Source organism: Lepisma saccharinum, chromosome 29, assembly GCF_977018435.1.
Source record: "Lepisma saccharinum chromosome 29, izLepSacc3.1, whole genome shotgun sequence".
Taxonomy (NCBI): domain Eukaryota; kingdom Metazoa; phylum Arthropoda; class Insecta; order Zygentoma; family Lepismatidae; genus Lepisma; species Lepisma saccharinum.
In genome coordinates, this window is record NC_139257.1 from 15,406,549 (window position 1) to 15,419,684 (window position 13,136).

At 41.9% G+C, this 13,136-nt stretch overlaps 1 protein-coding gene across 5 annotated transcripts in view; it reads left to right on the forward strand.

Annotated features, from left to right (window-relative positions):
- LOC145981531 (uncharacterized) overlaps positions 1-13,136 on the forward strand; it is a 230,463-nt gene that overhangs the window by 189,434 nt on the left and 27,893 nt on the right. For 4 of the 5 annotated variants that reach the window (XM_083114833.1, XM_083114832.1, XM_083114836.1 and 1 more), the window contains one exon: positions 11,475-11,583. In XM_083114833.1, the coding sequence (XP_082970959.1) occupies positions 11,475-11,583 (109 nt within the window). Of the gene's footprint in view, positions 1-516; positions 656-11,474; positions 11,584-13,136 lie in introns of those variants that run through there. The other variant, XM_083114834.1, reaches the window with a different exon arrangement.

Sequence of the window (13,136 nt, forward strand, 5' to 3'; positions counted from 1 at the left end):
ACATTACGCTTCGGCGTCACGGTTCTCGGGTTCGAATACCGGCCGGGGCATGTGTGTTATTTGCGAGTCTCTCCATCACCAATCCTCATCGTCGCGACTAGCCACAAGTGGCAGAAAAACAACGGTAAATAACAAATCGAATCAAAACCAGTCTCGTCTGCATTTTCAAAACGCCACCTTGACCTCCGTACCAATCATATTTTCATTTGTATATTTCGTTCGTAAAGGCGTGGTGAAATGAATAATAGCTCTACGATATGGACCTTGGAAATAATCGCCGTGGAAGTGTTGCAAACTCTTTCCTGCCGATAATGTGTTTTTGACCATGAGAGAGTACCTTTCCAGAAAATCCTGGAGTCTTAGTGTAGCGACTTCGTCCGAAGAGGAGGTCCAGAAGGCCATCGTCCGGCGTTGTCCACGTTAGTGTCCGGTGGCTTCCAGGAAGAATATGGCTCGTCAGTCAATTGCGACGTTTCTTATCGGGACGGAAAAGCCGTGCTGCAAAGTGCTACGTCAGTTTCCTCCGAGCGATATGAGCACCTGCCTCGGCAGCCATAGTTGCTAGTGTGGTCATGGAGGCGTGATGTACCTCGCAGCGGATACAACGGAGACTTTTTCGGAGCTGGACTCCTGGTTGAGCGAAGTCGGACATCGTGTAAGTAGAACTATACCGTGGAGCATTTGTCCGCCGTGGGTGAGCACGTTGGAGGTGCTGACCCACCTCACTGCTGCCGACCTTCCGATGAGAGGAATTATTATTGTCAAAGCTTGTTTGAAACAAGTCCACTGGAAAAGTAGAATAAAGATGTAGGGATTTAAAAAAAATATATGTACTTATCCTCAAAGTATCTTAATTTAAATTTAATTTATGTCTCCCAGGAACGTGCGTATGCAGATGATGGTAGATTTTACCGTTATGCTAATCGCAGGGTGATAGGTGGTAACAAAGTTCAAATTGTGCTAGGTTTTTAACATCATTATGCTAAGGGCCCACCCTGATGGCGCAGTGGTAGCGTCGTCGCCTTGTAATGAAGGGGTCCCGGGTTCGATACCCGGTGGAAGCACTTCGGATACCACTTTAAACTTTAGTTGAAATTTGGTTTAAATTTAAACCAAAAAAATAAGTGTCTTGTCGTAATTTGGTTTATTTTTGAACCATGCAGCTTTACATAAAATTATCGAGGTTTTGTCACACTTATATTTTTATATTGGGGTGGAAACACTTGACAGTCGTTTTCCGAACAAGTTTCGCCATCATGTCATCCAAACTTTCTCCCTTCCAACAAGCCCAAGTCACGTGTTCGAGTCCTGAGTTGACAGAGAAGCCATAAACGCTTGCTATTTATGACGCTGTTTTCCTTCCATCTAAGAATGCCGAATGTGACACACAGAGTCGTCTTTGTTCTTGAAGTTTGGGAGCTTGCTTGCAACAGGAGGTCTCGCTAAGGGGTGGGGTGTGGGGTCAGTTCGCGTCTTCCCAAAATAGCCGGAGAAGAGGGGGCGAACTCCAGATTTTCTTTCTTTTCTCATTGAAATTCGGGGTCGCGTCCCCCGCCTGAAACCCCCACCCCCTCGGTTGGGGGTTCTGAATTGTACACGGTTGCATGCCCTGATTTTGATTGATTGATTGAGTTAAAATTTATGGGTGCGTCGGCACTTAAGGCCATTTCGCACCCTTCTGTGTATACGGGGAAATGTCCCCTTATCTAAAATTCTGACTGAGATTTAAAAAAGGGGTGTAGATAGCCCCTTGGGAAAAACTAAAAGTGCAAGGTTGTAAAAAGACCTGCACGAGACAAACACAACACATTAAAAAGTCAGAATAAACTAAAAACCTCCTTACAGACGGTGGAAGAGTCCAGCTCTTCGCAAAAAACTAAAAACATGTGATAAAATACTGCTGTCATCACCCAAGAGCGATGACAAACGGCCGGAAAGGTTAAAAGTCTGCCGGAGGTGAGCAAGATCGACACATTCAACGAGAATGTGTCGAATGCTTAAAATAACATTACAAGTACGACACAACGGAGGGTCCAGCCCTTGCAGTAGGTGACCATGCGTGAGACGGCTGTGTCCTATACGCAGGCGGGTAAGAATAACGTCTTCTCGCCGAGAGGGACGAGACGAGGAACGCCAAACACCTATGGTGGGCTTAACAGCGTAAAGCTTGTTCCCCGTTTCCACATCCCACTCGGTCTGCCAAGTGTCAAGAAGGCGAGAACGGAACACATTCTGCAGGTCGCTAGCTGGCAAAAGATGGACGAGAACGTCGCCAACTGCATCAGCAGACTTGGCGGCAGCATCAGCTGCTTCGTTCCCCTGGATGCCCACGTGGCTAGGGACCCAACAGAAGTGTACATCTGTGCTGGCAGATAAGGACACAAGCCGTCTGAATATGCGTTGCGCTACCGGATGCCGAGAATACGGCGAATCCAGAGACTGCAACACGCTGGTCGAATCACAGCACACAAGGACTTTCTTCAGACCATTGACGTCTGCAAAGTCCAGTGCCTTTAGAATGGCGTACAACTCTGCCGTATAGATGGAACAGGCAGGATGTAGCAAGTAACTGGAACTTTGAGAGTCTAGGACGAAGGCGCAACCCACTGATTCGACTGTCTTGGACCCATCCGTATAAAACACATTAAAATTGGGGTGCTTCGCACGAAGTTCTAAAAACCGTTGCTCTGATGTTTTACCTGCATAACAAAAGTTATCCGAAGTAGATTGGTCCCATAGTACCAGAGTTATTACGATTTTTCTCCAATAAGTATACAAATTTAAATTTCGCGCTCAAAAGCCTCGGCGACACTGGGCTTACTTTCGTTAGACCCGCGTGGCAGACTAAAGGTTAAAGTGTAGGTCCAGTCCCGATTAACCTTACTGTGCATAAAGCGCACACCAAATCAATCAACCATTATGCTAGGGTTGGAATCGCTGTGTTGCTGTCGACGAGTTTGGAATATCGTAGAGCGGCGAAAGCAGTGAACATCCGTCCGGATGAAATAGTTAGGCAAATCAAAGCGAAATTGTCTGTAATCTTAAATATAATTTCAAATATTACATAGGCGTCAAGACGTAGCTTCTCTACCTCACTTGCAACACTACGACTACAGCCAAAAGTATCGGAAATATTCGAATGCGAAGTACACCTAACGGCAAAAGAAACAGTAAGAGAATTGTCCATAACCGTTTTCATTCAGTTTGTTTTCCACACTGTGATGGCATTGAATTGAAATAAAATGGCCAATAAGGAGAGAGAGGCCAACAGACAGACTTCTCTGGGTGTAAAATAAAAAAATAATGAAAATGGCGATTGACAATTTGCCTACTATTATCTTTTCCGGTGGCTGTACAAATACGCTCTCGAGCAAAAGTTTATTTTGCATTCATGCCTCAACAAAAGACGGTCGATTTCCAACTTTCCACTGGCTGCTGTTTTGAATATTAGGGTAGGTCCACACTGGTAAACAAATTATTCATCCACTGAAAGGTATTTCCATTAATACACTCAGCAACATATTCGTATACAAAGAGAGGGTTTAACAGGTTTTACATTAATTATAGTATAGCCTGAGACATGGGTCACCTCGACATTCTTGGAATTTTTTTTAGTACCAGCCTTCTCATAACAAGGCCCTTGCAGACACTCTTTGCTTACATGGTGACGTCATCGTTAGTAGGTCATGAATCGCAACAAGATGGCACCATACTGCAATAGTTACACTTATCCAAACAAACTAGGGATACTATGTTATAGCTTTGCCAGTTTTCCGCCTGTTCAACACCGTGATGGCGATATCGTGTTGCGATCCCAAGCCTAACAATGATGACGTTGCATGTAAACAAACCGTCAGCACAGGCCTTGTGGGAAAGCATTACCCCGTCGCGAACTATGATGGAGTCGGCTCGTTGGTCGCTTTCTCTGTCCCCGAACGAACTCGGCGGTGGTCAAAGGAGGACGCATCAAGTTCAGGGTCCGACGCAATGCGTTGAGTAAAGTGCGTACGGAGTGAAATCACTTCCGCTACCTGGCCTGTGGCTGCGTAGCGCGGAGTGCACTGACCTGGCAGGCTGGCTGCTCCTGGGCCGGGATGAATATCGATCCTCTCCGGGAACAGACGGGATTTTCCGGGATGCGTCAGCTGGGTCAGGGTGAAGCTCGTCGGGGGTGGTTACCGCCAGATAACCAGATCAGGGTTGGTCTTTTGCAAATTAATGATTCATGTAGCTTCAATAAAAGCGGGAATTATTGGGGGAAGATGCTCCGCTGGTTGCGTAATGGGGTGGAGTTGCTCGCAATTAATATCGTATGCTCTTAACGCTTGGTCGCTCCGTTGCTTGTGGCTGAGCTGACGCGACAGGGGCAAGGAATATGCGTGCTTCGTCCAGGATTCGAACAGAGGCCGGTGGTTTTTTGGCAGAGTTTGATATTATCGGTCTAGAAATCTTTTGCTTGTGCACCTATGTATAAAAAGAGCCGCGGTAGTCTAGCCGGTTGGGCGTCTGAGGATCACGCGGGAAACCCGGCTTCGATTTTGGGTGAGCTAAGGTCGGAATGTTTCCGGTCTTGTCCCCGCATAAAGCGGCTCCAGGGCTTACCCAACCTCAAATCAATAGGTACAGGGGGGTGGGGTGGGGAGTAAATGCGACCTGAGCGTGGTGCTGATCACATCACCTCCAGGGTGACAGAGATCGATCCCCACACCCCCTAAATGTGCCTTTATTTACCTATGTATAAAAACTGGCGAACACGAAACTACAAAGAATCCTGCGTACACCCTTGCCGCCAATCCAGACTTGGGTCCTTGCGGGTCACTGAAGGACCCTTCCTGCCGTAGTCCCCTCGACTCGGGTTCGAATCTCGACCTGGGCATGGGTGTTCTTTGTGAGTGTCCCTTCATCAATTTCATATCATCACTCATCCTTGCCTTCGCGATTAGCCAAAAGTGGCAGAATATGCTTAGTTGCTTTAAAAAACGTATAAGAAAGAATCATTGAGATAATTTGCATAGCAAGTAGGAAACTGTTACTAGAAACTTTGTGAACAAGACGCTCAGCTTTTTAGTTGTGGGTTGGTTCCTGATATGACGCATAAAATACGAAGTAAAATAAATCAATCAATCCTCTCGATCATGGCAGCTATTTGCCGGGCGCCGGTTAAGTTAACCAGTAAGCTGTTTCTTCAAGTCCTGCATTTTGATTACGCTGCGTTAATCGCGACGATTAGAAATTCGCTGTAGAAAACACAACGATGCATCGACGTCTTCTCCACTCCCCTTCGAATTCTGGCCTAGGCATGAATGATCCTTTGCAATGCCCCTTCTCATAGTTGCGATTATCCTAAAATGAAATAAAAGCGACGAAAATTTAAGAAAAAGACAACACCTCCAGCCTTACTCTGAAATGCCCCAACAAATTTACGTTGGTTTCATATTTAGTGAAGTACAATGCAATGTACATTAACGATTTCTGCAAAATGTAGTTTCCAACTTAAGAGAACGTAAATGCACAGTGCCAAGTCACCGAGCTGTAAAATGTTTCACGAGTACATCAATATCCGGTGATTAATCTATTCCGAAGCAATGAAGTGCAGATTAGAAAATCGTAACATCCGTCACAGTGATAAGGAAGGTGTGTGCATTGGATTTTCCATCCACGTAATGTCCTCCACGTTTGCCCTACATTTTCCGTTCATTTATGTTGTGCAGGTTGAATCATCCAATGGGCTATATATACACTTTGCATGATCGGATAGGTTTATTTAATCTAAATTGTAGGATAGAAAGTAAATATGGCAGTTGATGTGTGCTAACGCAGATAACAAATTTGCATTTTTTCTTGTTTTTGAGATATTTAATTATTAATGAAAGGTAGGTGGTGAGTGTAGGCATGGGGAGCCTGGGACGGATTTAAACTTTTGTGTACTTTACCCATGCAGTATTCATTAGAGCCTCCCCGATGGCGCAGTGGTAGCGTCGTCGCCTTGTAATCAAGGGATCCCGGGTTCGATACCCGCTGGAGGTACAAGTGGTTCGGATCCCACTTTAAACTGTAGGACCAGTCCCGATTAGCCTTACTGTGCATAAAGTGGACTTAAAACACCAAATCAATCCAATCCAGTATTCATTAGTAGGGAACGGATTTTAAAGTGCTGCACCTTTCCAAAAATATATCTGTTTTCGTACCGATCGTTTGAGATATGCATTTTAGGACATGAAATCAAGTAAAATGAACACACGCTGTTGCACCTTTTCGTCAGATTAGCACATTTATCTCCCTTTTACCCCCTCTTTGATGATGCTTCATCACCCTTCTCCTTCCTTTTCTTTCATGTTTTGTTAAAACATTGGACAGAAAAATAATTGATTTTCACTCTTCTGGAGCAGCTACATAAAATCATATGGTCTCATTTTGTAGAGCAGAACGAGAGCTATAAAATGTATAATGTGAATTATACCGTGTTTCCCATAAATTATATTATTTGCAACAGTGTTGAATAAAGAATGTTAATATAACTCATTTACCTTTTTGAAAACGTGTTCAGAACTTTTTTTTTCCTTTCCCGGCTATAAGTTTGCACCTTAACATCCGTTCCCTATTCGTTGGAGTATGCTTTGAAAACTTGACGAGATATTTTCGCCCGATGTTATTTTAATAGAGCAATGCATTCGAACATTTGTCATATGAGTGCGTTAAAATGGACAGATTTGTTCTACGCTGTAAGGCAAATGTACACTCTTCTCGCTCATGTGAAACACCTTCATGGGCACATTTTTTAAAAAAATCAAAATTGGTTTCGGATTTTTCCCCCCTCGGTGTAACACCTTCATAGTTTTTCGATTAAATATGTATACCTTGGAACGTTGATGTATTTGGGATAACCCTGGTTCTAATACGAGGTGTGCATGGTGTGCTAAAAAGAAAAGACTGGTTGTGTGTACACATAAATTTATCATAGGTCTTGCCGAGATAGACGTGATTAGCCTTATCATGCCCGAATTTAGGGAGAGGCTGAGTGAAAGGGGGGTACAGCCCCAGCCCTCCATCTGCACTGGGGAAAAATGTTTTAAAAAGGGTCACAAAATGACAAAAATCTTAGATCTTGATATGTGCATCGACTTCGTTCTTACTCAGTGATGTGCGTCTACGCGTAAACAACGATAGTCTACATTCTACACGTAGACTATTTTATACACGTAGATTACGTAATCTATGTAAACAACATGGCGAAAGGTGATAACTTAGCAAAGGGCACCGTGGAATTAAAAGAAAATTATACTGCGTATCAGTTGCTGATGTGTGAAGTGAACTTTTCATACTCTTTCTTCCAAATTCGAACAATTTCTCATCTAGGAAGAAACCTAATATAGGAAATATTCTAGTGTTTTATGGGGAAAACACCACTCTTGCCTCACGACTGCCATCTGTTGTTGGTTCTTGCATACTATTTATCTTCTTCCATAGTTGATGATAGAAGAGAAGAGAAATTTTGCTGTAAATAGGATTCTTTTCATTTCGTTAGGAACAAATATAGTTGAAAATGTCACTTTCTTTTCATGAAACCCTTGAAAATTAATTTTAATGCACTTTAGATTGTCTACGTAGTCTATGTAAACTACAACCCAATGTAATCTACGCGTAGATTACGTGTAGACAACGCATGTAGACGTAAACTTATAGTCTACGGCACATCACTGTTCTTACTGCAGGGATAAAGAATAGAAGTTGGAACCGAAATTATATTAAAGGGGGACCAGGCACGTATGTAGAAATACACTTCCGGCTGGGGGTCTGTCCAAGTGTCTCAATAATAATAATAGGTAATATTAATATAATTAAAATAATATTAATTGAATATGTAAATTAATTCATATTGTATTATTATTACATGAATAGGTAAAAAGGTGGTAAAATAATAGATATACAGCTGTATTCATTATCTAGCTTACGGTGAGTTAAGATTGCTAAAATTTGTATAAAAACAACTGCCCTGGCAAGGAAATTAATGTCAAATGGATAAAGAATTGAATATTTAGTGAATAACAAAAAAATGAGTTAGATCCAGTTGTCGAAAAGTAAAGTTCCTGATTAATATTTTATGATTATCATGAGTAGTAGTGTGCATACATCTTTGAACTGTCCTTCAAAACCCTATGATCAATATGATCTTTACCTTCGAATAAGTTCAGCAGAAATAAATAACCATCGATTATGTAACAAATGCTAAACAATTATATTTTGATTATTTAATTTTAGTGCTTGGTAAGTCTTTCGGGGAGGGGGTCCTGACCCCCCTCCTCCTAAATACGTCCTTGAGGGGGACCTCCCGAATTTGATTGTTCCAGGTCTCTCCACATATATAAATTCAGGCCTGGTCCCTACGTTCATCATATTACACTCGAAGCTTTGCCAAAATATTAGTGCATGTAATGGTAGGAATTGGCGTGCCGAAACAAGAATCTGGCAGCGACGTGTGAGAACCAGTGATGTGCCGTAGACTATAAGTTTACGTCTACATGCATTGTCTACACGTAATCTACGCGTAGATTACATTGGGTTGTAGTTTACATAGACTACGTAGACAATCTAAAGTGCATTAAAATTAATTTTCAAGGGATTCATGAAAGGAAAGTGACATTTTCAACTATATTGGTTCCTAACGAAATGAAAAGAACCCTATTTACAACAAAATTTCTCTTCTCTTCTATCATCAACTATGGAAGAAGATAAATAGTATGCAAGAAACAACAACAGATGGCAGTCGTGAGGCAAGATTGGTATTTTCCCCACAAAACACTAGAATATTTTTTATATTAGGTACCTTTCTAGGTGAGAAATTGTTCGAATTTGGAAGAAAGAGTATGAAAAGTTCTCTTCACACATCAGCAACTGATACGCAGTATAATTTTCTTTTAATTCCACAGCGCCCTTTGCTAAGTTATCGCTTTTCGCCATGTTGTTTACATAGATTACGTAATCTACGTGTATAAAATAGTCTACGTGTAGAATGTAGACTATCTTTGTTTACGCGTAGACGCACATCACTGGTGAGAACTAGCGACGTCAGTCTCTCGCTGTAAAGCAGGCTCTTGCTCGCGTATGGCGGAACGCAGATTGGGTGCTCTGGCAGTCTTTTGGGTAGATTTCCACCCTCCAGCCTCCGAGGTGTGGATGCGAGGGTCGCCCGTGACAGACGTTTTGGGGGAGCGAGTGGATGGAAGGGTGAGATATGAGCAGAAAGAGCCAAAGGGATCGTGGGTGCGGTTTTCGGAGACGGGTTGTTAATCATTATTAAGTCTAGTCTGGGATTTTTTCCCTCTCGAGGTGTCGGGAAAGGGAGGTTAAAGGATTGGTGCGCTAGATAAGGGGGGATTGAAGTACAGGGCGGCAGTTTTTAACTGGAACGTGCCACCTTATGTACGATGCATCCTATTTTTCATACTTCTCACGGATGTACAGGGTGAGTCAGAAATATGGATGGCTACACGTTCGAAGTAAATATGGCGTGTCACTGTACAATGTAGAGGGAAATTATGAATGACATACATAACGTGAAACGTCAATAACCCTAGTATCGATCTTTTCAGATTTAAAAGTCATTGTATTTTCTGAACACTGTAGCCTATACAAACAGGACACAATTAAGATTGTTATGTTCATAATCTTACCCTAAATTAGACATTATCTATATTTTTGTTTAACATTTTTTAATATAAAATACTGTTTCAATTTCACTGTCGTATGTTTGTCATTGTGTCTCTTATATGTGCAACTTATTACTCAATATCTCTTTTACACTACTATTTATTTACATGTATATAAGCTGATTGCCTCTGTATAACTTGTATACAAATATTACATAAACTCTTATCAAGCAATATATGAAATCAGTCATGATTATAAGTATGTTGTAGATTGAAATGTCATATTTCTCACTTGATGTAATATTATTTTTGTATTTTGTATTACCTTCTTGTTTACTCTGTGAACACTGTAATTGGGCATGTGCCTATGTGTTCGAAATAAAAAAATAGGGTGTCACGCGCTCGAGCTTATGTCATTAGCCATCATGGCGCTGAGCATGCAGCAGCAAGTTGCAGTTGCAGCGTGGGCAATTTCATACCAGAATGATAGTGAGACCGGCGAGACGTTATTTTAACGTAACATTGTTGCTGTCGACTGTGGGAAAGTGGAGAAAACGACTGCTTGCATCAAATTGTTGTTGTTTAGTCCATTGCTGTGCACACGGCCCTCATGATCATTCTGGTATGCAGTTGCCCACTCATCAACTGTAACTTGATGCTGCGTGTTCAGAGTTGCCCACTCTTCAACTGTGCGCCATCTTGGCTAATGACGCAAGCTCGGGCCCGTAACTTACTGAAATGATAACATCAAGTTTCAAGTTTAATAGACCATTCATCATTTCCCTCTACATTGTACAGTAACACACTACATTACTTCAAACGTCCAGTGGCGTGTCCAGGATTTTCGAAAGGGAGGGGTTGTGTACACTTATTCTGGTAGTCAGCCCTCATTTTGACATATTTTCCTACCTTTGGCGTTTTTTTTTATCGGAATACTTGGCGAAAGGAGAGGGGTTATGACACCCACCAACTCCCTCTTTGGTCACGCCACTGCGTGTAGCCATATTTATGACTCATCCTGTATGTGTGCTCGCTCGTGCATATGTATTGGTTCAAATTTGAGTACCATTACTGGCCTGTACTTTCCCTGAACCAGGGATGTTTGTGAGTGTCCATTCATCCATATGGGCACTCACTCACATTCATCCATATATCACTTATCCCCATCTTCGCAAATTAGCCAAAAGTGGCACAAAAAGCAAAGTAAATTAAAGCCAATCAATCAATCAATCAATCAATCAATCGTGAAGCCCGCAAAAATTACACGCGGCATTTTTGTGGATTATAAATATCCTGGAAATTATGCAAGATGTGTAATTTTCTTTATTTCGGCAAAGGCAGTGCTGGGAGAATGGATTGTGTAGTTACATAATTGTCTTATGTGAAGTTATGAAAATTTTAAACCAAAACTCTAGTTCCAAGTAGAAGCTCTATATTAAAAATTATAAATATTTATAATTTTTAATATAAATAACCAAACACGAGCAAACAATTTCAAACATATTTTTTTTAAAATTTGAAAACAAAATTGTTGGTAACTTTCGTGGTAAAAATAAACATGACTGAGCAGAGTACAAGAAATCCTACCCTTCCTACTTGTGTCCCATGTACCCAAATATGACTCATGAGACTGCTGTATACATACAAGTATAATTCGAGGGTGGAGAGAGGGGGCAGATACTCCCCTTAACGTTTGCAAACTTGCACAGCAACTGCAGTATAGGCAGATTTCAAGAACAGCTTTCAGTTTAAAAAAACACAAAGAAATTTCAATGTTTGTTTTAATGAACGAGAATGACTCCTGACGCTTGTTTCTTCTCTTTCCAGGGACTGGACAATGTGAGCTCCGGGGCACTGCGGCCGCTGCCGTCAGGGGGCCCCGATCTCAACACCCCAAGGATTGACAGTTACCGCTTCTCTATGGCCAATCTCGAAGGTAAGTGCCTTTAAGTTCGTTTCAGAGTAAGTTCACCTGAAGACCAAATATATATATATTATTTTTTTCAATTTGAATGCAGAAGATTTATTTTTGGAGTGTAAAACTACAGGATGGCGCATAGCATTGAAATATCTCATTAGAAGGCTATTCCTGGAATGTCGGTGTTGCCACTGAGTATGAAAATGCTGTACTTCATCACGGGTTGGAGTTGGGCAGAGACAGTGGCGGATGCAGAAGTTACAGTTGAGGGGGTTGGGTTGCAATTACATACGGGGACCTCACCCAGAATCAGTTCTAACCTACACAAGTATCGTCAACAGGAACCAACCTGGCTTTCATGTTCTAGTGATTAGGGTGTTGTTAAGGAAAAATAGGGTCCCAAACCCGGAATAGATGGCAATTACTGTGTGTCGTTATAATTCCCATTTCCACGGTAAACTCAACGAAAGTGAATAAACAGAGACAAAAACATATTCTTTAAAGTGGTATTGGGTTCGATCCCCTTTTTGAGGCGTATTGCACAGTGATTCGGGTTCATATGTAAACTACGTCCAATTCACACCAGCCTATCGTGAGCATAACTTGGACATAAATCGAACTCAAAAGAAAATAATAATAATTCTCGGGCCTGTTAAACTTGATGATAAAAAAATAACATTTGAAGCTTGAAAAATATTAGGCACAATAAATATCCAAAAACGTGGCAGTTGGGAGGGGTGATCCCCCAACCCTCGTGGATTCACGACGGCGCAGAGATGATGACACACGCGCGCGTTTGCGAGATGGCAGGCAACCCTTCTCTTGCGGGAACAAAGACTGTGGCAGGAATCCAGAAAAGTTCGCTTTGGTACATGACAGTCCCCTTAAAACGCAGTCGAAAGAGTGTTCCAGAAACATGAAGGAAATATTCTATGCTGAAGATAAGCGAGCTTCCTAGGCCTGATCAAAAGTAACAGAGGCTCCGAGTTGATCATGTTATCTTTCGGAGACAAATTTAACAAACTATAGTGAATAATTCATCTCCTAATCAAGGGAGCTCAAGTTTTATATCCGGCAGAGGCACATAATGGTTCGGACCTAGTTTTAAACTGTGCTCAGTCCCAATTCGCCTATAAAGGGGACCTAACACAGAAAATTGACACTAACAGACAAACGCACATACCTACACCACAGGACTCGAACCTGGGGCCGTCGAAGCGCTAGGCCATTGAGGTGAGAGTCGTCGCCTTGTAATCAAGATATCCCGGGTTCGATACCCAGTGGAGGCACAGTTTAAACTGTAGGTCCAGTCCGGATTAGCCTTACTGTGCATAAAGTGGACTTAAAACCACAAATCAATCCAATCCCATTAGACAGATATAATCTTGTATATATGAGTTAATGTTAGAATTTATTTTTAGGTTAGTGAACCATTTGCAAGCTAGTGTTTAGATAGAAACGAAAACGTTTGATGAGCTCTGCCAGACCCTTAGCTGTTAGCAAAAATTACTTGTTGGTATGAAAAATGAATTACGTATGTATAATTTGATGCACAATATCAGGGAGGCTAC